The sequence below is a fragment of the Aquarana catesbeiana genome, linkage group LG04 (genome assembly GCF_042186555.1).
Source record: "Aquarana catesbeiana isolate 2022-GZ linkage group LG04, ASM4218655v1, whole genome shotgun sequence".
Classification (NCBI taxonomy): Eukaryota; Metazoa; Chordata; class Amphibia; order Anura; family Ranidae; genus Aquarana; species Aquarana catesbeiana.
The window spans coordinates 108,718,032-108,744,593 of record NC_133327.1 but is presented as its reverse complement, the minus strand read 5'-3'; the positions used below and the strand labels follow the sequence as shown (position 1 = coordinate 108,744,593).

General features: G+C 41.5%; 1 protein-coding gene across 21 annotated transcripts in view; it reads right to left on the bottom strand.

Moving 5' to 3' along the window:
- The window catches only part of MYT1L (myelin transcription factor 1 like), a 716,654-nt gene that overhangs the window by 74,414 nt on the left and 615,678 nt on the right, over positions 1–26,562 (bottom strand). For 18 of the 21 annotated variants that reach the window (XM_073625450.1, XM_073625442.1, XM_073625431.1 and 15 more), the window contains 4 exons: positions 24,389–24,479; positions 17,264–17,386; positions 15,463–15,674; positions 13,681–13,931 (listed from right to left, as the gene is read on the bottom strand). In XM_073625450.1, the coding sequence (XP_073481551.1) occupies positions 13,681–13,931; positions 15,463–15,674; positions 17,264–17,386; positions 24,389–24,479 (677 nt within the window). The remainder of the gene's footprint in view (positions 1–13,680; positions 13,932–15,462; positions 15,675–17,263; positions 17,387–24,388; positions 24,480–26,562) is intronic. The other 3 variants (XM_073625437.1, XM_073625439.1, XM_073625445.1) reach the window with 1 other exon arrangement.

The following is a 26,562-nucleotide window of genomic DNA, read 5'->3' as shown; positions in this document are numbered from 1 at the left end:
CCATCAAAGTATATAGCAATTATGAAAGTAAGTGTAGCATTATCTTCCTGGCAGTAAGCCCTGGAGATAAGTGTCTGCAATAGACACCAGGAAACACAAACAACGAGAAGAACAAACATTGTCCTTACTATATATAAATAGGAACATTAGAGCAGGGTTGGAGGTGGGTTATAGAGGGAATGGGAGGGAACTTGACTGACAGCCTAGATCATCATCCAAAGTGAAATCTTAAGCTGGTCATAGATGAATCAGTCTCAGCCAATTCTGCAGGGACCGGCTTAGATTCAATCCATCCATGGACAGACAGATGGTAACCAAGTCGATTTATCAATCGACTTGGGTACAACCAGGATGTCGGGTTTTTAGCATTAATATTTCCAGTGGCCATAGCCACTAGCAGTAATCACTCTCTTCTCCCAGCAGGGATTGTTCCCTGTGCTCTCCCTGCTGGGAGAACACTGTAGCTCCGTAGGAGGTATTCCCCCATCAACACTGACTATGTTGATGGGGGAAATCAAGTGATTTTTCTTTTCTGCAACCCATGGTAGCAGGAAAGAAAATCGCAAAGATCTATGGTCTGCATTAGGATATATGCTAAAGAGAAGCATGAAGGCGGTCCCAAGGATCCCATACCCCTTCAAAGATGTTGACAGTGTTACTTAAATTGGTTCTAAATCCTTAAGGTTTTTCACCTTAATGCATTCTATGCATTCTATGCATTAAGGTGAAAAACCTTCTGTGCTGCAAAATCCCCGAAAATGCACGAAAGTAACCGCTCTTGCTGCTGTCTCCCTCCTTCCTAGGCAGATTGATAGCAGTAGGAGCCATTGGCTCCCGCTGCTGTAAACCAAATGCTATGCCGAGTGAGCGGGGGTCAATAGACGCAGACAGGGTGGCTCAGGAGCGATCACGCACAGGTTCCCCCTGGGCGGGGGGAGGAGCCTGGGACCCCAGAAAAAGAGAATCGGGACTGCTCTGTGCAAAACCATTGGACAGAGCAGGTAAGTAAAGCATGTTTGTTATTTTCATTTTAAAAATAAAGCTTTAATGTCGCTTTAATCTCGCAGTAAGAGCTTCTGTAAGTTTAACCTCTCTAATGCAGGAGTATAAATTGGGCTTGGCTTGTCCGAGTGTTCACCTCCAATGTGATTCAATTAAACATCTGGCTGCAGTAACAATTGAAAAAGGCATCCCTAGACACTGGCTGTGGAGGAAGGCCCAGCAAGTATGGTATTTGGAAAATGTAGTGGAATTTTGATTGAAGGAGAGTGTAGACTAGGACTTCCACTGTTTGCCAAAATTGTTACCTTTGGGCAAATCCAAAATATGCTGTAAAGTGTTCCTGATTGTTTGTGGCACCTCCAGCTGTGATCAGGTATGTTGGGATTAAAAGGCAGGGGTGTGATACCAGTGATACCAAGTATTGTGGGCTGTTTTCCACATTATACTCCATTACTATGGAAAGAATTGTTTGTTTAATATCTGTTCTCATTTACTTAAGTAGTAATGTTTCAAGGGTGTGTTGAGCTGTGGGGTCATCACAAGTTGATATATACTTGAGATTATTAATCTGCAGGATTCTCCTGTAATGCAAAGCTTTTCAAAAGGGGTGGGGGATGAGAAGTTTAAACTGTTAGAGATCATTGACAGGTTTTTATTGCTGTCTGTGCCCCCATTATGGAGATTCATTATCTCTAATTGCCCTGATCACTAATGTAACTGGGGATGAAGGTAAGGTAAAAATCTAATTTTTTGAGCCTCCATCAGAAGAGGAACAAAGAGGAGATTTTCCATGTTCTCATGACAACTGTCTTTCACATTGGATTCACACCAATGTCTTTGGAAGATTTTGAAAAAAACAACCCATATTTTGGAGGTATTTCCTGACCCAATTATCTCTGCTGAGGTCTTCCAAATACATTAGAATCCACATGTAGAGAATGTATCCTATTTTTTTCCATACCAAATACTGTACTATGATATCACCAAATGTCAGTGCTCACAACAATCACAAACTGTTGCCCACTGAAGCCAAAATGTCCTCTAGGGTCAGTACAGGAGATTTCAGAAAAAAAAAAATCTGGTAACTACTACTGTTGTGGGATTATTAGCCTAGATTTTGCCAAGTGTGTATGTTTTTTTTGGTTTAGGTCAAGGGGAAGCAACCCTGGGTAGGTGGGGAGCTACATGAACAACATTGAAGAGATCAAAGTTCACCAGGGTGCAGTAAGGCAAAGAGTTTAGGGGTTAGGCCAGTGGCAGCTGGTGGTATATTTTTTTGGGGGGTGGCAAAAATACACCCACAGCCACCCTACCCAGGTTGTTTGGGTCACCTGTGCCGCCCAACCCCACCCCGAGGTTGGTCAGTCGGTCACCAGCCCCGCACTTACCCCATCTAGGTCGCGGGCAGCGCTTCCTCCAGGCCTCAGGTGGCGGTTTCCTCTGTGTCTCCTCCACCTCGGCATCACGTATCCTCCCTCCTCTTCTTAGGCCAATTGGATTGCTTCTCCTTTCAACCAATTGGGTGACAGGTCTCAGGACCTGTTTCCTGATTGGCTGAGAGGAGAATCGGGAAGACAATAGCGAATATTCATTCGCTATTGTCACACAGCTGGGTGGGCTCAGGGCGCAGTGCTCTGCACCCTGAGCCCACCATTTTTGAAGCCTATTAGAGCCTCAGGCTCTAATCACGTGGTTCAAAAAAACCCAAAACACTGGTATCCATGCATCCGGTGCCCCGCATGTAGATTAGGGGGCCGGACACATGGATAGGGGGGCCCCTGCGGCCTGCATTATGGACCGCCACTGGTTAGATGTAAGTAATTCAGGGTACAGGGTTCAAAGGAAAGTAAACTAGAGTTCAGAAGTAAGTAGCAAGTAATTCAGAGTTAGGAGTACGTAACCCAGAGTTCAGAGGTCAGTAGTAACATAGAGTGCAGGGGACAGAAGTAAGTAATGCAGAGGTCAGTAGTATATAACGCAGAGTACAGGTGTTAGGGGTAAGTAATGGAGAGAGCAGGGGTCAGGATTAAATAATGCATAGTGCAGGGGACAGGGATATGTACCACAGTGTGAAGAAGTCAGGAGTTAGGCCTAGTTCATACATGTTTCGGGTTGTATAAGAGCAGTGTGAACAGCAAGCTTTTACAAAGCATTTGCAGTACGGGAGTGGTGACTATATTTAAGGGCTTGTTCACACTAGCAGTGCTCGCTGCGCTCCGCATTTAGATCGCGGTTCAGAGAGCATTTGATAGACAGCGAGAAGGCATTGTATCACAACCTCACCACCAGCTTTAATGCCCTGATCGTCACACTAGATCCCCATCCTTCACTTGAATGGGTCGGCGCTTGGTGTGTGCTCTGCCCATGTAAATGAATAATACTTTCTATAGCCACGGAGCAAAAGCATCATGACTGTGGCATGTTTACACCCCAGTCATCGCTTCTGCAGTTAAAAGGGGTAGCAATTGTGTGACAGTAAAAAGCACAGCTAAACTATGGGGTTTTACTGCTTCTCAACCTCACTTACAGTGGGGAAAAAAAGTATTTAGTCAGCCACCAATTGTGCAAGTTCTCCCACTTAAAAAGATGAGAGAGGCCTGTAATTGTCATCATAGGTATACCTCAACTATGAGAGACAAAATGTGGAAACAAATCCAGACAATCACATTGTCTGATTTTTAAACAAATTTATTTGCAAATTATGGTGGAAAATAAGTATTTGGCCACCTACAAACAAGCAAGATTTCTGGCTCTCACAGACCTGTATCTTCTTCTTTAAGAGGCTCCTCTGTCCTCCACGCATTACCTGTATTAATGGCACCTGTTTGAACTTGTTATCAGTATAAAAGACACCTGTCCACAACCTCAAACAGTCACACTCCAAACTCCATTATGGTGAAGACCAAAGAGCTGTCGAAGGACACCAGAAACAAAATTGTAGACCTGCACCAGGCTGGGAACACTGAATCTGCAATAGGCAAGCAACTTGGTGTGAAGAAATCAACTGTGGGAGTAATAATTAGAAAATGGAAGACATACAAGACTACTGATAATCTTCCTCGACCTGGGGCTCCACGCAAAATCTCACCCCGTGGAGTCAAAATGATCACAAGAACGGTGAGCAAAAATCCCAGAACCACACGGATGGAACTAGTGAATGACCTGCAGAGAGCTGGGACCAACGTAACAAAGGCTACCATCAGTAACACACTACGCTGCCAGGGACTCAGATCCTGCAGTGCCAGACGTGTCCCCCTGCTTAAGTCAGTACATGTCCGGGCCCGTCTGAGGTTTGCTGGAGAGCATTTGGATGATCCAGAAGAGGATTGGGAGAATATGGTCAGATGAAATCAAAGTAGAACTGTTTGGTAGAAACACAACTTGTCATGTTTGGAGGAGAGAGAATGCTGCGTTGCAACCAAAGAACATCATACCTACTGTGAAGCATGGGGGTGGCAACATCATGCTTTGGGGCTGTTTCTCTGCAAAGGGAACAGGACGACTGATCCATGTACATGAAAGAATGAATGGGGCCATGTATCGTGAGATTTTGAGTGCAAACCTCCTTCCATCAGCAAGGGCATTGAAGATGAAACATGGCTGGGTCTTTCAGCATGACAATGATCCCAAACACACCGCCCGGGCAATGAAGGAGTGGCTTCGTAAGAAGCATTTCAAGGTCCTGGAGTGGCCTAGCCAGTCTCCAGATCTCAACCCCATAAAAAACCTTTGGAGGGAGTTGAAAGTCCGTGTTGCTCAGTGACAGCCCCAAAACATCACTGCTCTAGAGGAAATCTGCATGGAGGAATGGGCCAACATACCAGCAACAGTGTGTGACAACCTTGTGAAGACTTACAGTAAACGTTTGACCTCTGTCATTGCCAACAAAGGATATATAACAAAGTATTGAGATGAACTTTTGATATTGAAAAAATACTTATTTTCCACCATAATTTGCAAATAAGTTCTTTCAAAAATCAGACAATGTTATTGTCTGGATTTGTTTCCACATTTTGTCTCTCATAGTTGAGGTATACCTATGATGACAATTACAGGCCTCTCTCATCTTTTTAAGTGGGAGAACTTGCACAATTGGTGGCTGACTAAATTCTTTTTGCCCCACTGTATGAATGAGTCGTAAACAAGCTGCTAGCAGGAGTCAGCATATTTTACTACAACTTGAAGTTTACTGAAATGCTCCTGAAGCCTGCAAATGCTTGTTTAAAATGAAAGTCAGTAACCTACTAACAAGTTCAAATGTTCACCAGCACACAGATGTCCCCAGGCCCCAGCAACAACAAAACACCAATGCCCCCTGGTGGGTCACAGTCCACTTTAATCGAAATTGTCCGAAGCTTCAAATATACATGAAAGTCAATTTTGACGAAATGCGTCAGTAATAACGTCAATGTAGATATTCGCTAGCATACCAAGGATCTTTAATTTCATTCAAATGGTTTTGTAATTAAAGAAATATCACAAAACAGTGTAATGCTTTTTTAACATTTTGGAGTCACACAGGACCCCTTTGCCAGGCATGTGATAAGTGTATGCAGTTGTGCAGAAGTATTTAAGTGAAAATCCACCAATTAGAACCAGAGAATAAATGGCCCCTCCCATCCCATAACAGCATATGACGTCTCCAGTCATGCCAAAAACATATATGCAAATGTCACATATATACAGGCTGAGCTTGTTAGCTATGGCTAGGGAAGCATTGCAATATGGCAGTGCTGGGGGTCCCTTTGGCCCTCTAAACAATTGCACATGTACTATGTGTATTGATCAGGCGCATCTGCTTGATCGGGGCATTACACTGTTTTGTGATGTGATCTTTCTTTAATTAAAAACCATTTGGACAAAATAGAAGATCCTTGGTGTGCTGGCAAATATTTACATTATCGTGCATGTTCCAGTATCCAGCTGGAGGTCGCTACAGCACCTAGTACTTTTAGAGCTCATTCCAGGATTCCAGTAATTCTTGCCAGTGTGAGAATTTTAAATGTAATAAATAATTTTTTGGAGGATTTTGTGGACCATTAGCTTACCAATTTTTAGAAGTGGTTGGCGCATTCGCTTTCTTTTTAGCCTTTTATTTCTATTATTTTCAACTGGTGTTCTGGGCAATAATATCTTTTATGGATACTTACCTGCTGGGGACTGGAATGACTTCTTTCATGTATAGTTGAAGCGCTGGACAATTTGGATCAATTTGCCCTACTTAAGATTTGTGTTTAAAATTTCTATACTGGAGCTGAAGGGAGTTTTAAAGACTTCAAGAAAAGCGTCTGAAGCTTGCCGAAAACTTGGTGTTATACATGTACTTGATGTTATACATATACTTGCTCTTATACAAGCTGAATACTGTGTGAACTAGGCCTAAGGAAGACAGAGTTCAGATGTCAGTAGTAAATAATGCAGAGCTCAGTAATGCAAAGTTTACAGGTCAGTGGTATGTAACACACAGGGTAGAGGTTAGAAGTAGAACAAAGTTCAGAGTTCAGGAGTAAGTAACCCAAAGTCTTTACAGTAGCACAGCAGTCCAGACTATGTGACAAAAAGTAAAATATACAGAGTGCAGTGTTCTGCAATGTGATGTAGAAAACAGTAGTCTGTGATAGTGGGCAGAATAAGGAACTGGTTGCACGATGGGGTTGCAATCTACCTGTGGCATGACTGCAATCGACAGGTACATGACAAAATTTGTCGTCCCTGGTGGAGTGTCAAGATAAGGGCAATTAGGTTATACAAAAGATTGTTGCATATTATAAGACATGAAATAACTATTGAAATTGGGCATACTGTCCAAGGAAAAAAACCTCCTAAACAGCAGTGGGGTAGGGGAAACAGGCCACCCCTCACATATATCACACAAAAGAGCAAAGCAGCTTCCTGTCTAACAGTCTGTCATTTGCACATACACAAAACAACCCAGTGTTATATGAAAACTCTCATAGGGTGTCACTATTTCCACAAACACAATTGTTAAAAGGATGCTGTGCTCAGATTAGACCATCAACCATACACTGGACTCCAAACCCCTATTGAAAAAATGTCTTAGCTGACACCAATAGTCTATCTTCTTGTGTTTGGATTAAGCACATTCTTATGGTTTGATCTAACATTCTGATTCGGATTAGATAGAAGAAGATAATCTGTAACCTTTTTGGCTCTATGTGTTAGGACTGCAGTTTAGGTAATACAGTTTAGGTAATACAGTGGAACCTTGGATTACGAGCATAATTCGTTCCAGAAGAATGCTTGTAATCCAAAGCACTCATGTATCAAAGCGAGTTTCCCCATAGATGTAAATGGAAACTCAGATAATCCGTTCCACATTGACTTCTATGGCAGGCATATGCAATTAGCGGACCTCCAGCTGTTGCAGAACTACAAGTTCCATGAGGCATAGCAAGACTCTGACAGTCACAAACATGACACCCAGAGGCAGAGGCATGATGGGACTTGTAGTTTTGCAATATCTGGAGGTCCACTAATTGCATATCCCTGTTCTATGGTATGCAGTACCGAGATACTTGGAAACACTCGGAGAGGCTCGGAAACACTTGTAAACTGAGTGGCTTAGAGTCCATCCGAGCGGCTCAGAATGTCACAGGCGTCCCCACCCTATGGCCAAATACGGTACTGCACACCGCAGAAGATTGAATCCTGCTCGTTTTGCGAGACAACGCTCGCAAACCGTGTCAGGATTTTTAAAAAAATAATAGCTTGTATTGCAAAACGCTCGTTAACCGCGTTACTCGCAATCTGAGGTATTACTGTATTCGGGTACAACATCAACCCAACTCTGACCCTGTCTGATTTTAGCTGTCAGTCTTGATTTTTGACAAAATATTATACAGACGGGGTTAGGAATCTGTGCTGTCTGTCTGCGCTTTGCCTTTTTTTTTTATCTGTTTTTTTTATCTGGCTTAGGACTTATATAGGCCTACAACTGCAAGCTACCACCAGTTTAGCAAACATAAAGTCCTTAATCTGAGAATCAGGTTGAACAGAAGTCCAATCCTCGTACATAGATCCCTGCAAAAGAATAGATAGGGGTTCCTAGAATGGCTAGGTTTATAGTTTATACCAGTCACTACTAAATCTGAACTCTAGGCAGATATAAAAGACCCAAGTTAGCATAGCTATGGAATCTCTCTGTATAGGACTGGAGTGTGAGAGGAAGAAGCAGAACAGGAAGCCAATCAGTTCATGTGCTGACAAGAAGCATACTCATAGGAGAAGAAATCAGAGTGACAGATAGATAATCTCATCCCTGCTGCTTCTCTTTTCATTGTCCAGTCACAGGCCGAGGTAGGTCCAGGAACACATGGGCTCAGAGGAAGTGGGTTGAATGATGCTGGCTATAAGACTGAGAACATATAGTGGGGGAAAGTGTATATTATATACAGAATATTGAAGCAATGGCTGATTTTGTTATTTTGTCTTTGAATGGGCTATTCATTTTTACTTTGTTATGTTTGGCTGGAGTTTTAACTTAATGCGTTTTAAGAAATGTAACCAAATGTTTAACTCATTTTATACATCCCTTTTCAGACATTTTCTGTAATACATGTTTTGAAAAGTATTTTTTCTGATGTTAAACCTGTGTTGTTTTTTGCATTTGACAATACAGGCAGATGCTTCCAAGACTCTGTAGCTCTCAGGAGCCTTGTTCTTTCCTGGAAATGAGGGGCCCGATTCATTGCTTGCCTTTTTAAAGCCCAACTCCAGGCCCACATTTTTTTAGTTTTGTAACGTAAAGAAGGGAAGAGATACATTTGCTGCATGGTTATTTATTTAATTAAATTGTGTTGGCCTGCGTATCAGCTGGGAAGGTTTCTCTCTTACTTCCTGTCGGGACAGGGACTAATAGGAAATCTCTCCAGTGGCGACACAGATTGCAACAAAATACATTTTTTTAGTAAAGTGTGGAAAGGCTGAAAACCCCATCAGGGACATTTTCCCTTCATTTTTACCTAATGATCCCACCAGTGAGCCTGTTATTTTCTACTTCCTTTAACAGACCAAGTTTTCCAGCAAAAGTGGCTGTAATGCCCTGTACACACAACCAGTTTTCCTGTCGGAATAAACTCTGAAGGTTTTTCCGACAGAGCTCTGATGGAATTCTGCTCAAGCTGTCTTACATACACACGGTCACACCAAAGTCCAACCGTCCAGAATGCGGTGACGTACAACACTTAGGACAGGACTAGAAAATGGAAGTTCAATAGCCAGTAGCCAATAGCTTCCGTCTCGTACTTGCTTCAGAGCATGCGTCGTTTTTGGTCCGTCGGAACAGCATACAGACGATCAGTTTTCCTGATAGGAAATGGTTCCGTCGGAAAAATTTAGAACATGTTCTCTTTCTAGGTCTGTCAGAATTTTCGACGTAAAAAGTCAGATGAAAAGCTCCAGTCGGACCTTTTCTGTCAGACTTTCCGCTCGTGTGTACACGGCATAAGAGGGTTGAGACAGACCGTTTACCACTGACAGGAATGCTTACAATGATCAGATTTTATTCATTTATGGAAAACATATATCCCAAAAGAAAAAAAAAACTGTTGCTGTAACTGCTTAAAAATGTTAGCTGGAGTTTAGCTTTAATTTGTTAATAAAATCCATATAAATCAGCTGGTGCATCTAAAGCCTCGTACACACGACCGGATTGTTGGCCAACAAAACCATGGACTTTTGTCAAAAGGGCGTTGGCCCAAACTTGTCTTGCATACAAATGGGAAGGAATTGTTAGCCAACAAATATGAATCTAGTGACGTACTATGTTGTTGTTCAGCTCTTTAGCGCCACCCTTTGGGCTCCTTCTGCTAATTTTGCGCTTTTCAGTTCTTTTCTGAACGGCCGTTCGTCAACCAGACATGTTGCAGAATTGGAGGAGATAACGTGTTATTTATTATTGGCCTTGGAGTTATTGCTTGACATTATTTTTTTGGTTGAATAATGATTTGATTTGGTATATTTTCTATATTTCTATATATTCTATATGCATAGAATGCACTTTTTGGTTTAGTTCTATTGGCAGATAGCATGTCTAATTTTATTTGTTTTCTTTTTTTAATACACAATAAAAAAATTGTGGAGAATAATACTTGGCTTTGTGTTTTACTTCAAATGACAGTTTGGGAGTAGGCAGTTACATTTAAAAAAATACAATGTAAAATTAACAAGGGACACCAAAATAGTCGTATCTTTGATCTTAAAAACTACAGGATAATGGTGTTGTGGTAACTTGCCCAAATAAAAAAATAAAATAAAAAAAACAATATTATTCTTGATATCACTAGAAAAAAAAGCCTTTGAAAATACATTTGCAATAACTCCATCAGTATCACCAGCAAAGCAGCTTCATTATTATCCCATTAAAGAAGAAGAGAATTGTGCGCTGCATTTGGAGATCTCATAATTTACCACGTCACGAATGTTAATTCTCCATTATGAACGCTAGTTTACAAGACCGATCGCTTCTGGCTCGTCCTTGCTTCCGAGCATGTGTGTTTGTACTTTGGACTTTTGTCCGACGGACTTGTGTACACATGCTCAGAAAATCCGACAACAGACATTTGTCTGCGGAAAATTTTAAAACCTGCGATCCAACATTTGTCTGCGTAAAATCCGACAACAGTTGTCCGATGGAGCATACACACGGTCGTTTTTACCGCCAACAGCCCGTCATCACACAATTCCCGCCGGAAAATCCAATCGCGTGTACGAGGCTTAACAGTATCCTCTCTCCCGGATTCACAATGCTGCTGCCCAAGGATGTCTCTGTTGCTCCTCCATCCAGAATGTACTGTAGATACCCTAATGCCCGTATCACCAGGTGAAAAGAAAAAAAACCCTAAAAAAGGAAACAAATGCAGCTACCACATCTAAGCATTGGTAAGCTTCAATATAATACTTTTTTTGTTTTGGGGTTTATAATTGTTTAACAAAAAAATGTGATCTAATTCAATTTTCATGTACCAAATCATGCAATATTTCACAGCAAAACACACAGATATGTTCATGGATGACTGTCATTTAATAGTAATTCAAACAAATTCCTTGCATTAAGAAGGAGGCTTTACTTAAAATCAAAATGAACAGTAATATAATAAAATTGATATTCAGTGATCTAGAGTTGGGTATCTAAGTAAGTGAAGTTAAATGAACCCTAGAAAAGACTGCTTAAAAGGCTGCAAGAGGAATAACATTTCAGCTTAACAGTTTAAAAAGTACAAGGTGTCACTGCCCAAGTGTTGCTCATAATATACTGCAAATATGAAAAAAGACAGTGGTGCAAGAAGATTCAAAATGAAAAGGAGATGTGGATTTCCGAGGCTAAGATGGATAGTCAGCATTACCAAAGCAATGGATATACAATCAGAGAAACAACTTTTAAAAGGCAGGCATCTTAAGTCAAACTCCATCTTTGGTATTCTTGGCGTAAGTCCTTGAACATTTACGGCTCTAAATGTGAATACTACGCGGTACAACATCCAGCTGCCTCCAGCAGCCGTGTATTTCAGCCTGTCATAGATTTTGACAAGCTGATGCAGTCATGCCGGACGCTGTGCCGGTGCCTTCCGTCACCTGAAATCCTGGGATTTGCCACACATGGACCAAAAAGTTACCGTGGATGAGGCCAAAAGACCCTTCCTGAAATGACTGATTATAACAATGAGGGCTACATTTTGTATTTGCAACCCTTGTATATTATGACAGCAAACAATTAACAATTACCTATCTGATCCACTAACATAACGCTTGGGTGTTGTAAAGCTACAGCCTTTTTAATAGAATTAGTGGAGGAAGTGTATGCTAATTCTATCCTGTCAGTCCTATGGAATTCCTTTTGATGTGTAAATGCAGGTTAAGTTGTATATATACAGTTGTGCTCATAAGTTTACATACCCTGGCAGGATTTATGATTTCTTGGCCATTTTTCAGAGAATATGAATGATAACACAAAACTTTTCTTTCACTCATGGCTAGTGTTTGGCTGAAGCCATTTGTTATCAATCAACTGTGTTTACTGTTTTAAATCATAATGGCAACAGAAACTACCTAAATGACCCTGATCAAAAGTTTACATACCCTGGTGATTTTGGCCTGACCCTTTGCAGCTATAACAACTTCAACTCTTCTGGAAAGGCTGTCCACAAGGTTTAGAAGTGTGTCTATGGGAATGTTTCACCATTCTTCCAGAAGCGCATTTGTGAGGTCAGGCACTGATGTTGGACTAGAAGGCCTGGCTCGTAGTCTCCACTATAATTCATCCCAAAGGTGTTCTGTCAGATTAAGGTCAGGCCAGTCAAGTTCCTCCACCCCAAATTCGCTCATCCATGTCTTTATGGACCTTGCTTTGTGCACTGGTGTGCAGTTATGTTGGAACAGGAAGGGGCCATCCCCAAACTGTTCCCACAACGTGGGAAGCATAAAATTATCCAAAATGTCTTGATAGGCTGATGCCTTAAGAGTTCCCTTCACTGGAACTAAGGGGCCAAGCCCAACACCTGAAAAACAACCTCACACCATAATCCCCTCTTCACCAAATGATTTGGACCAGTGCACAAAGCAAGGTCCATAAAGACATGGATGAGCGTGTTTGGGGTGGAGGAACTTGACTGGCCTGCACAAAGTCCTTACCTCAACCCCATAGAACACCTTTGGGATGAATTAGAGGGGAGACTGCGAGTCAGACCTTCTTGTCCAACATCAGTGCCTGACCTCACAAATGCGCTTTTAGAAGAATGGTCAAACATTCTCATAGACACACTCCTAAACCTTGTGGACAGCCTTCCCAGAAGAGTTGAAGCTGTTGTAGCTGCAAAGGGCGGGCCAACTCAATATTGAACCCTACAGACTAATGCCCCGTACACACGATCGGACTTTGTTCGGACATTCTGACAACAAAATCCTACGATTTTTTTCCGACGGATGTTGGCTCAAACTTGTCTTGCATACACACGGTCACACAAAGTTGTCGGAAAATCCGATCGTTCTAAACGCGGCGACGTAAAACACGTATGTCGGGACTATAAACGGGGCAGTGGGCAATAGCTTTCATCTCTTTATTTATTCTGAGCATGCGTGGCACTTTGTCCATCGGATTTGTGTACACACGATCGGAATTTCCGACAACGGATTTTGTTGTTGGAAAATTTTATATCCTGCTCTCAAACTTTGTGTGTCGGAAAATCCGATGGAAAATGTGTGATGGAGCCCACACACGGTCGGAATTTCCGACAACAAGGTCCTATCACACATTTTCCGTCGGAAAATCCGACCGTGTGTACGGGGCATAAGACTGGGATGCCATTAAAGTTCATGTGCATGTAAAGGCAGGAGTCCCAATACCTTTGGTAATATAGTGTGTGTGTATACATATTATATACTATATTATATATTATATACATATTACCTAAATATACATGCATACTTCCAACCATACAAATACCCCATGACCTTGAACACTCACAAGATTCTGGATGGATCTGGGTTGACTGATGGCCTACTTTCATGGCAATACAGTAACTATTTGCATTAATTTTCAAAAAGCGGAAGTGTGGTAGGTTATTTTTTTAACAATAGGTGCATTTTAAATAAAAAAAATATGAAAATGATATTGATTTCAAAATATACTATTATTCTGCAATTTAGGTCTTATGCAATTACCCTGTTGCAGAGATCTTGAGGTTTGGTAGAGAGGTTCTGTGGCATCTCCCTGCAGCGGGTCGATAGATTCAGGATTGCGGTTGCAGCCATGTGTGCAGCCTCCATGTCATGGGAATAGTCAAAGCTGCTTTTGCTACACGTACTGCTGGCGCTACTGCCTCCACCACAGCTCATATTGCTACTGCTGCTGCTGGGGGCATAACTGCTTGTTGTGCTGCTTGTCGGGCTCGAGTTCTTACAGTAACGTTTAGCTGCAGAGAGAAGTGGGCATTAATCAATAAATTCAAGACAACAGGGATTCTCTACATTGCTTTCATACAGACAAAAATAACTTATTTTTTCTCTTATTGTATTTTAGAGATTGCCAGTACCAAAGTGCTGAGAGATGGTAAAAACACAGATGGTTAAAGCAACTGCGCTTTAAATCCTGCACAAAACCTTTGTGTTTTGCAAACTAAAGATTTATACGAACAATCATTAAAGCGTACGTCAAGGCGAAACATAAAAACGCAGTAGTACATTTCTGGACTGCATGCACATTTCACCACAGTTATCCCTTTAGACATGTTGCAAGTACAAAAGAAAATAACGACTGATGTGTCTAAATCATAGTATGATCCTACCTTTCTCTTTGACAGGACAACACAGCAAGCATGCTTATAAAAAGGTGTGATGGTCAAGTGTCCACAACCCTTTGGCTTTATAGTGTTATGCCGCGTACACACACTCGGACATTCCGACAACAAAATACTGGATTTTTTTTCCGACGGATGTTGGCTCAAACTTGTTTGGCATACACACGGTCGCACAAATGTTGTCGTACGTCAAGAACGCGGTGACGTACAACACGTTCGACAAGCCAAGAAAAATTAAGTTCAATAGCCAGTGCGGCTCTTCTGCTTGATTCCGAGCATGCGTGGAATTTTGTGCGTCGGAATTGTGTACACAGGATCGGAATTTCCGACAACAAGTTTTGTTGTTGGAAAATTTGAGAACCTGCTCTCAAATTTTTGTTGTCGGAAATTCTGACAAAAAAATGTCTGATGGAGCCTACACACGGTCGGAATTTCCGACACCAAGCTCCCATCAAACATTTGTTGTTGGAAATTCAGACCGCGTGTACGCGGCATAATTCTGAACTCCGCACTTATCATTGCATTGGGAAGGGACACACAACATCGGTTTTACAAGCAGAAGCTCTGCACCCTCCCTGCTGTAAAGGGGAACATTGCAAAATCAAGTTGACCAAAAAATCACTCCCACCAGATGTGTTAGTTGCTTCACTGTATGGTCACCGTAACAGCAGCCCCAGAATGTTGGTGTTTATGCAGGACATGTCACTATATTCTGTTCTGTATCAGGATCTACCAGTCTAGATAAAGATATTTGTAAAAGTGGTGTACCTAGATGGATGGGAGAGATGTAAACCAAAGATTTATTCTTACAGGCTCTAGTCATGTAAATAAAAGAACTCTTAGACAGAAGATGACAGCCCCATTGATCTGGCAGTTGTCAGCCAAATTCGATGACTGGCTAATATCTTTGGGTACCATCAGGCACCACCGACCAGCTTATCTCAGACAGCAAACTATATCTGATCACTCTGTTTTCCCCAAGATAAGTCAGCAATAGTAGTGACTGCTTGCTTCTTTTCTTGTCCACTACTTCTCCTTTATTTAGTTATGTAGATATGTGCATAGAAAGGCAACCTCACAAAATATACAGACTCTTCATATATGACCAGAGGCAATACTAATATTATAAAGTAAGCAGAAGACTTACCGTCATATCCCTTTGGAGAGATATCCCTGGACTGTACCTTCGGTGCAATAGCCCTCTTCCCGTATGCATGGTTGTCGTAACTGTTGTATTCAAACGTAGTCTTTGAATATTTCTCTAGTTCCTTGGCCAAGTTGGAGCGAGGTGTGGTTGTTGATACATTGTTCCTGTAACCATACTGAGGAATTTCTAATTGTTTTACAAAACACATGGGCCTAAAAGAAAAACATAATTATACATTTTATATTTAAAGAGCAAATGATTATTTTGTTAATTAAGTTGGTCAGTCGATATTTTAATTGTCCTAGCGTTCAGTCATCATGCTATCCAGGAAAAAGCAATTAAATATATAGCAATTAAAGAAGACGTAAAGCCAAAGCTTTTAGGGATAGACTTCTCCTATGGATCACAGAAGTGTAGTTAGTTCAGCTGTTGGCTGACATCACAGAGCCAGTCCAGGGTCCGGCTCATACTCATCCATCATGCCATACCATCAGGGAGGCATGTGATAGCAGGACAACGACCCCAAACATACAGCCAATGTCATTAGGAACTACAGTATCTTCAGTGTAAAGAAGAATAAGGAGTCCTGGAAATGATGGTTTGGCCCCCACAGAGCCCTGATCTCAACATCATTGAGTCTGTATAGGATTACATGAAGAGACAGAAGGATTTGAGGCAGCATACATCCACAGCAGATCTGTGGTTAGTTCTCCAAGATGTTTGGAACAACCTACCTGCCGAGTTCATTCAAAAACTGTGTGCAAGTGTACCTAGAAGAATTGATGCTGTTTTGAAGGCAAAGGGTGGTCACACCACATATTGATTTGATTTGGATTTCTCTTCTGTTCATTTACTTTCCATTTTGCTAATTGATAAAAATAAACTATTAACACTTCTATTTCTGAAAGCATTCTTAAATTAAAGCATTTTTGCACACCTGCCTAAAACTTTTGCACAGTAGTGTGTGTGTATGGACTTTGTGGAACTTATCTACAGTATTTTCCAGCTAATATCTTTAATTACACTATATTGCCATTCGTCAGCTAACAGTTAAAACTAGGCTTGCAGTGAAAGTGCCATGTCTGATAAACTTACATAGGCCTACTGGAAAGATTAGTGATGTTCGCTGATAATCCAAAGATTAAACAGGAGGCAAATGAACCTATAACGCTCCAGGCTCTTGTTTTGTAGAGTCCACTCCAGAGGGACTGAGTGTTAGGTTCACACCAATGTGGTCTGAGGGCCCTTTTCTTGCCTTTATCCGGCCCTTTATGGGCCCTTTATTCCTCCCACTGATACAAGGCACTATTCTGCCAACTGATACCAACAATAGGACACCATTTCTCCCACTGACACCAATAATGGGGCACTATTCCTCATATTGACACCACCAATGGGGCATTTTCCTCTCCCTGATACCAAATGTGGCGATGTTTACTTCCACTGATGCCAGGAAAATTTCCATTCCCGCTGGCCACAGTCTGCCCTCCCCCTCCCCGGGTCTGAAGGACAATAAACTGGTCCTTTGTTTTATAAAGTTTGGAGACCCCTTCTCTAGGGGATACCTGAACAGGAAGTAAGGGGAAAGCTTTGCAGCAGGGCACAGACCCCTAAAAACTTGTCAGAGGGTGGAGTTGTTTATTACACATGCTTTCATAACAAAAAAAAAAATTGGCTGAAAAAAAAATAGCTTGAATCTTTCAAAATTTTGCAAGATTGTGTTTGTAACCTACTAAACAAGCAATCTATTGCAGATGTAAAATAATAGATAGTAGGAATGTGAAAAAAAGAATATACATACATATTTTTCCCCCACCTTAAAACACGATCTGATGCTTGGTTGGATTTTGACGCATCACAACCTTGATGTTTCTCTTGAGCTTTTGCTAGTTTCTCGGCTGCAGCTATAGGACATCCTGAAAGACTGCAATAAAAAAAAGATTACTTGAATTTTCACAAAGGCAAACAGAAAAGTTCAGTAATCAAACTCACCCACCTGGATGCCACTTTTCTGTCTGTGCTGCATCATCTCAGGCCATAAATTATTGTACATCAATATAGGTATTATTTGCTCCTTGTACATGCATATAAATATCCACTTATCCCAAGGCACATAGTTATATAGAAGTCTAATAGACCGTTACTCACCATATTTCTTGGATATTGCTTCTTAGAGTAAAAAAGACACCCTGGGTAGCTTATTCAAATTAAATGCCAAATATTCTTATTTTTCTTGAGAACACATTTTACATTTGTATTAAAATCATGTTTATACGTACTAATCTATAAAATCATACTACTGAAAGCTACCAGAGAAAGAAAAAAATATTCCTCCTCCCACTGAATTACATACAAAATTCTGTTGCCTTCTTTTGTCACTTCCTGCCTTCAGTGTATGCAGGAAGCCCTGGCAACTTTCTCTTCTGTGAGCCCTTATGGGGCATTCGTGGGAAATTTGAGCGTCCGCGGAACGCCCCATAATGAACGGCGAGACCTGCATACTTTGGCCAATCACAACGCGCTCTGCTGTAAGAGCCATGATTGGCCAAAGGCAGGGTGCCTTTGGCCAATCATGGCTCAGGGGGCTGATCCATGCCCCACACTATGTAAGGCTGCTTACACGGCAGCTGTACATAGTTTTATGAATGAGAGCAGTAAAATAATATTTGTAAAAGGAAAAAATTTCATTTAAAACTGCTAGCGGCTGTAATGTATTGCCGTATCCCGGCAATATAGATAAAAATCACTGAAAAAAACGGCATGGGTTCCCCCCCTCCCCAGTCCATTAGCAGGCCCTTTGGGTCTGGTATGGATATTAAGGGAAACCCCGTGCCAAAATTAAAAAAAAAATAAATGGCGTGGGGGTCCCCCAGAAATCCATATCCAGCCCTTCTGGTCTGGTATGGATTTTAAGGGGAACCCCACTCCAAAATGTAAAAAAAAAAAAATGGCGTGGGGGTCCCCCCAAAATCCATACCAGGCTCTTCAGGTCTGGTATAGATTTTAAGGGGAACCCTGCTCCAAAATTTTTAAAAAAAGGCGTGAGGGTCCCCCCAAAATCCATACCAGACCCTCGTCCGGGCATGCAACCTGGTTGGCCGCAGGAAAAGAGGGGGGACGAACCATACCAGGCCACATGCCCTCAACATGGGGAGGGCATTTTGGGGTCCCCCCCAAAACACCTTGTCCCTATATTTATGGGGACAAGGGCCTCTTCCCCACAACCCTTGCCCGGTGGTTGTGGGGGTCTGTGGGCGGGGGGCTTATCGGAATCTGGAAGCCCCCTTTAACAAGGGGACCCCCAGATCCCGGCCTCCCTATGTGAATGGGTATCAGATACATTGTACCACTACACATTCACCAAAAAAAGTGTCAAAATGGTAAAAATGACAGTAGACAGTTTGGGATAAGTCCTTTATTGAAAAAAAATTAAGTAAATGTCCGGCTATGTACATTCATCTTCGATCCAAGCGCCGACAACCCAAGAAAAAAAAAAAGGAAAAACTCTACCTTGATGGGAGGCATCCCGCGACTGCAGGCTTTCTGCAATGACAGCCACCCGGTGACGTAAACGGGTGACCCCGCCCCCTCTGACATTACGTGACATCACATGACATCATAAGGGGGTAGGGTCACATGTTTACATCACCAGGTGGCCCCGCTATATAACAGCTGTCATTGCAAAAAGCCTGCAGTCACGGGATGCCTCCCATGGGGGTGGAGTTTTTCCTTTTTTTTTTTCTCGGGTCGTCGGTGCTGTCGCCGAAGATGGAGTTACATTGCGGAACACTTTTTTTTTTTAATAAAGGACTTGTCCCAAATTGTCTCCTGTCATTTTTACCATTTTGGCCCTTTTTTTGGTGAATGTGTAGGGGTACAATGTACCCGATACCCATTCACATGTGGGATCTGGGGGTCCCTTTGTTAAAGGGGGCTTCCAGATTCCAATAAGCCCCCCGCCCGCAGACCCTTACAACCACCAGGCAAGAGTTGTGGGGAAGAGGCCCTTGTCCCCATCAACATGGGGACAATGTGTTTTGGGGGACCCCAAAAGACCCTCCCCATGTTGAGGGCATGTGGCCTGGTATGTACAGAAGGGGGGCGCTCTCTCGTCCCTCCTCTTTTCCTGCGGCCTGCCAGGTTGCATGCTCGGGTAAGGGTCTGGTATGGATTTTGGGGGACCCCCGCGCCTTTTTTTTATTTCAGTGCAGGGTCCCCATAATAACCATACCAGACCTGGAGGGCCTGGTATGGATTATTGGGGGACCCCCACACAGTATTTTTTTTAAATTTAGGTGTGGGGTTGCCCTTAATATTCATACCAGACCCAAAGGGCCTAGTAATGGACTGGAGGGGGGGGAACCCATGCCATTTTTTCAATGATTTTTTATCTATATTTCTGGGATCCAACAATTCATTACAGCAGCAAGCAGTTTTAAATGACATTTTTTCCTTTAGAAATGTCATTTTGCTGTACTGCTTTAAACAGGGGAAAGATGTGCTACTTTACAGGCATACTATAGACACCCCCCAGGCATGATATTTAAAGGAATGTTTCATTTTTATTGTTTTGCTTTAAGTATTATTAAAATCACTGCTCCTAAAAATACGGCAGTTTTTCAAACTTTTTTTAGCATTGATACATGTCCCCTGGGGCAGGACCCGGGTCCCAAAACACTTTTTATGGCAATACCATGCATATAAGCCTTTAAATTTAGCACTTTTGATTTTTCATGTTCGTGTCCCATAGATTTTAATGATATTCGCACAGATTTTTTGTTCTGGTGCAAACCGAACCAGGGGGGTGTTCGGCTCATCCCTAGTCATCATGTACCTAGCTTCTGATTTCTGCATCAGATCAGTCATTGAAGACAGTTAATCAGTCTCTGCTGTACACCAGGGTCTGCCATATAGATTACACTGTAAGACCATGGGGATTGATTTACTTAAACTGGAGAGTGCAAAATCTGTTGCAGCTCACCATAGAACCCAATCAGTCCAAGTTTTTGGTCAAAGCTTAAAGTGATTGTAAATGTTCATTTTTTTTTTAATAACAAATGTCATACTTACCTGCTCTGTGCAAGGGTTTTGCACAGAGCAGCCCCAATCCTCCTTTTCTGGGGTCCCCTGGTGGTGCTCCTGGCTCCTCATCATTGGGTGCCCCCTCGGAGAGCCACTTTCCATGGGGGCACCCGTGCGGACGCACTCCCGAGTCCTGCTACTGCGTCTATTGACACAGACAGCAGGACTCGGCCCAGCCACTGGCTCCCGTGTCACTGGATTTGATTAACAGCAGCAGGAGCCTGCTATAAATCTATCCAATGAGGACCCGAGACAGCAGCTGAAGCTGCTGGGCTCGTACTTGATGCTGGAACGATCAGGTTCAGGTAAGAAAAAGGGGGGCTTTGGGGGGGCTGCTGCAGCACTGAAGGCTTTTCACCTTAATGCATAGAATGCATTAAGGTGAAAACCTTGAGACTTTACAACTCCTTTAACCTCCCTGGCGGTCTGATTGTGTCTGATTTTCGAATGTCAAAGCGGTACATTGTTTTGCATGGAAATTTGTTGTTTTATATTGTAGGCCTGTAATTCTTAGGAATAACTCACTTAAATCTGTCCAAACAAGAGTCTAGTAGACATCCCGGGTATGATAATGTTTGAAACACGAAATCATATATTATAATATAATAAATAACTATAATTAATTATAAAAAAATAATAATAATACATTTTATTCAATAGTGTAATCAAATCAAAACACTGAAATTTGTCCAAACAAGGGTGAAATATTACTAGTCACTGTAATACTAGGCACTGCATATTGGTTAATAAACATCCTGGGTATGATACATTTTGAAACATGGGACTGCGCAAAGTCCGATGTCACAATCAGGACAATGGAACCTGGTTTCATTTTCTTTCCACTGTGATCTTGCTTCGAGCAACAAACCACGCACATCCTTGTAGGTGCTGACTTTTTCTCAGGTTGGTGGAATGTAGTCTATGAAGTCACGACCAGACAAGCGTTCTGGTTTGACAACACCAACAGCACGACGTCCAGGTCTATTCACAGCCATTGATGGTGTTTGGTGGTTCACAAAGATCCGTTCGGCAACTTTCCAAATGAAGTCAAAATGAATCACAGGCTTCTCATTCTTTTTTTTGAGCAGAATGTAGGCATTCCACAAGGGTTGCTCAAGAAGATGCTTGAAGACCTTCTTTTAGTACTTCTTTTGCTGTTTCCTCATTGCTGGGTAGAATGTCACTGCTTGGTCGGCTTTGTCGACACCTCCCATAGTGTTATTGTAGTCTATCACTACTTGTGACTTCAGGATTTCTTTCCCACCTTTCGTACCATAACAGTGGAGGTATTATGAACTGTACTCATTAGGCACACATTTTTCTTGTCACGCAAATGCAGTGCCATCATTTTGCCTTTCTGCCAGGCAACCATTTCTCCAGTCTTCAGCTTCTTATTGCCAAACACTGGGGGCATGTCGCCCTGGTTAGCCCTAATGGTTCCATAGGCACCTGTTTTGTTTTGCAGAAGAAACTCATAAAGTTCAGGAGATGTACAAAAGTTGTCGGTTGTTACGCAATAGCCCTGATTTAGCAATGGCTCAATGAGTGAAAGAACGGAAGATGTTACTATTCCATAGTTGCTGTATTTTGGATTGAATTTTGTTCCTTTTCCAGTGTATAGGACTTAATCACAAATGTAGCAAGTTGACGATTTGCATAGCATGTAGAATTTTACGCCAAATCATGCTCTCTTTGATGCAATGTATTGTACCCAGCTGAGTCTTCCCTTGTAGGCCATTAGACTTTCATCTATGCTGATATTTTTTTCTGGCACATACAGTAGGTCTGTTGGAAATTTTTTAGAATCATTTGAGATACTTCCCAAATTTTCTTTAGTTTTGGTGCAGGATGAGTAGTTTCATCAAATTCTTTGTTGTTTTCAAAGTGTAAATATTTCATGATCAGGGAAAATCTGTACCCTGACATGACCGTGTCAAAGAATGTAGTCACAAGTAATTTATTAGTTGTCCAATACCACTTCTGCAGGGATTTCCCCACCACTCCCTGAAGTATTATTAGGCCCAGAAATTTCCAAATGTCATCTTTGGTCACTGGTTCCCACTTGCTTCTTGGAAACTTCCGATGCTTAGTAGCAAATTGTTGCTCTTTGTACCGGTTTGCTTTTTGGATGCCATGGATGTTCTCAAGTTTCCAGGCAGAAAGAATGGCAGAAAGAATGGAAAAAGTGCAGGCAGGGCACTAGACAAAGCACTAGGGACAAAACTGAGGTCAAATGATTTGATACAGTATTGTAGTCCTAACAGATTATAATGTATTGTGTGTGTGTGTTATGTTTTGTACTTTTTGAATTTGCTGCTGGTTCCGACCCAATGCGTCGTGACGCTCGCAGGGAACGGAACCCGGAACACAGAGGCATCGGGCGTAGGATCCAGCCGGAGGACACAGCGGGAGTACATCGCGGGATCCTAGGGACAAGGTAAGTACCTGTACGTGGATACTGCGATGTAGTCCTGAGTGTGGCTCGGGGTTACTGCTTTTGGTACTGAAAATTAACCCCAAGCAACACTTAGCCTCGGTTCACACCAGAGGCGGCACGACTTGCAGGTCGCCTCACCGAGGTGACCTGCACACGACTGCCGGGGCGACTTGCAAGACGACTTCTGTATAGAAGTCTATGCAAGTCGCCCCCAAAGTAGTACAGGAACCTTTCTTCTAAGTCGGAGCGACTTGCGTTGCTCCGATTAGAACGGTTCCATTGTACAGAACGGGAGGCGACTTGTCAGGCGGCTAGGTCGCCTGACAAGTCGCCCCCGTGTGAACCGGCCCTCAGGATTACCGCCAGGGAGGTTAATTGAACAAGTTGAACTTGGAAGCTGGTTGATTACCATGCACAGCTGCACTAGATTTTGCAGTCTCTAGTAAATAAACCCTCATGCGTTCTATTTGCAATGACAAGCAATTGATGACAGTACCTTCGTCCTAACCCTTGCAAATTCTGATATGTAATCTGCTGAAGAGAGGTGCTACTATTTAGTAAGGAGTCAGGACATTTAAAAGATCATTGATTTGGTCACAGAAGTCTAAAATTCGAATCATTAAAGCTATTTTCAAAAGTATTGTTACATATGCATGGACACCTGAGCACTAACAGGAGAAGAGATCAAAAGGCTACATAGGTGGAAAAGGAAAGTTTAATCAATATTCAATTAATATTTTGGAGAGAAGTCAATAGGTAGAGAATGGGACATGAGGACAAATAACAATTACTGTATACCACAGCCATAAACATCCAACTGCATGGTAACAATTGGAGAGAAAAGACCAAAGAAGAGATAAGTGGATTAAGGACGTAGAAAAGGCCCTAAGAGGAAAAAAATAAAAATAAAATTATATATATCTATATATCTATATATATATAGATATATATATAGATATATATCTATATATATATATAGATATATATCTATAAATATATTTGATATACTTTATATATAGGTTAAGGTGTAAAAATTATAACACAAGAAATCAGGATTTTAGATTTTCAAATGCTGCAAAATAGAGACAAGGATTCTGCAAAACATATTATGTCTTAAAAAAATGTTTGACTTGCAATATTCCAAATATATTTTCTCAATAGGAAAATTATACATATATTACAGCCTGCGTGAAGGGCAACAGTCAGGAAAAAGTTTCTTTTTGTGCCAGAAAAATCCCTAGATCACACATTTTTTGATCTTGTTATATGACAAAGTGAAAGTTTTCAGTAGTTGAAGAAAGCCTAGTAAGCAGCAGCTGTCATCTGCGTAATTCTGGGGGGACAGGCAGAAAGTGCTGCAGTAGTAGAAGTGGCCGTCTGTAGCAGTTCCAGAGATGCTGTGCCTACCTTCTGTGAGAGTTCCTGTTACTGTTTACATGGCCTCTCCCGGTGCAACCTGGTGTAGGGCACTTTAGAACATTTTCATGCATGGCGAGAACTTGGCAGGGAAAGAAAGCAAACAAAAAAACAGGGAGATCACTAAAAGGAATACATTAAAACTTCCAACAATTAATCTTTAGAGGAGTTTTTTTCACTACTGATCACTTAATATTTCTCATAAACAAGTATAAAGATAATTGTTGAACATATGTAGAGCCAGAAACAGTAAGAGAGAGAGCGTGAGAGAGAGAGAGAGAGAGAGAGAGAGAGAGAGAGAGGGAGAGAGAGGGAGAAAGAGTGAAAGACTCACCTGCAAATATTAAAATATGAAATATCAAAATATCATTTACACTTAAAGTGTTACTAAACCCACAACAGTAAAATCAGTCTATATGCAGTAAAGCATGCTTGTTATACTCACTGTGGAACCACAGGGGTTAATACCCTGCATTGTGTAAAAAGGCTGTTTGATCCTCTCTTCTCTGATCCTCCCCTTCTTCCACAGTCCCCAATCCATCTGCTGATAGTACAGAGCCTTGGGAGCACTCTGCACAAGCTCAGTTTAGTGTGTATTGCTAGAGAGTTTTTTTTTCTTGGGAGGGTGCATGTGATCAGCACAGGGCCATTCAGCACTGTCCAGACAAAGGATCAGGGGTTCCGCAGTCTCATAGGACAGTAAGAGTAGATTGAAAACTCCTCCTACAATCTTTAACCTGACACTGACAGAATCATAAGACTGCTCTATGCTGCTGATGAGAAAATGTATTTAGCAGTATATATGTACTAAAATAATTGCATTTCCATGTTCTGTGTACTGTGGGAGACCAGATATAGTGAATGCAGGGTCCTGGGTTTAGTAACACTTTAAATCAATAAAATAACTATGGTATATGAATTATTAATTTATTAATTAGACTTTTACAGTGAAATTCAATCAAATGTCAAAAACATATTTAGTCCTGTTAGAGGCATAGTGCTAAGAGCATATGTTAGAATTAGCAGAGATGCAATGACTAATGGATACCCACCAATACAAAAAGGGACATGTACAGCAAAAACACATTTATGTTCCTCTTTATCAACACTCAAAAAGTGTTACTTAACTGTTTGTTAAGACTACTTTTACACTCTGCAATCTTTTTAAAAATAATTATAAAGCCAAAACTTCTTCTTTTTTAGTTTGGAAAGAGTGGTTAGGGGTTGGAACGTATCATACTTGAATTGCTGTCTGTGCTCCTGCTAGGACATACACTGGGGTTGATTTACTAAAACTCTGGTGTAGCTGTGCATGCCAGCCAATCAGCTTCTAACTTTAGCTTGTTCAATTAGGCTTTGACAATAAAACCGGGAAGCTGATTGGTTACTATGCAGAGCTTCACCAGATTTTGCGCACTCCAGTTTTAGTAAATCAACCCCATTGCCTTTATTTATCCCAATGACCATTAGAATAGAGGGGAAATCTTCCAATGGGGACAAAATCTGTTTCACTGTGAACAAAGTTTCAGAGTGAATGACTTTCCCCAATGCAAAAGCATGGTGGGATGATCGACTCCAGAAAAGCCACATGCAACATTTGTTGGCATGAAATATTCTCCAATGTGTTGATGTTTTTAAGAGAGAAATTCATGCTGAAGCCCATGCTGAGCTAATCTCTGGTTTCTCAGCTCAGCATGGGGAATAGACAATGTATTATTCAATTATCAAAATTGCAGTGCCTAAAAAACAGTCATCTAACTTTGTCCTTATTGAAAAGTGTATAAAAAGGCATGTTTAGGAACTTACGTACTGTATATTTGAGTGTTTGTGTGTTTCTCTGTGAGCCACCACATTCAAACTATAACAATAATTACTTTTTTTTTTTAATGCAAACCATTGTCAGTGCATAAAGGCACCATAAGAACAGTCCTATTCAAGAACCTTAAAAAATGTTGCTACTATCTAGATTGCTAGAATCCTAAAATATATTAATCCAGTTATATTAATTCAGTTATTTCTGGATATAATTGAAGCCTAAAGCCTAATACACACCAGCGGGTTAAACCAAAAAAACCTGACAGCTCTGGTCTGAGCCACTGTACTAACATTCTGATGTTAGTACAGCAATCTGCCCTGCTGTTCTTTTGTGTTCTGACAGGGGGACG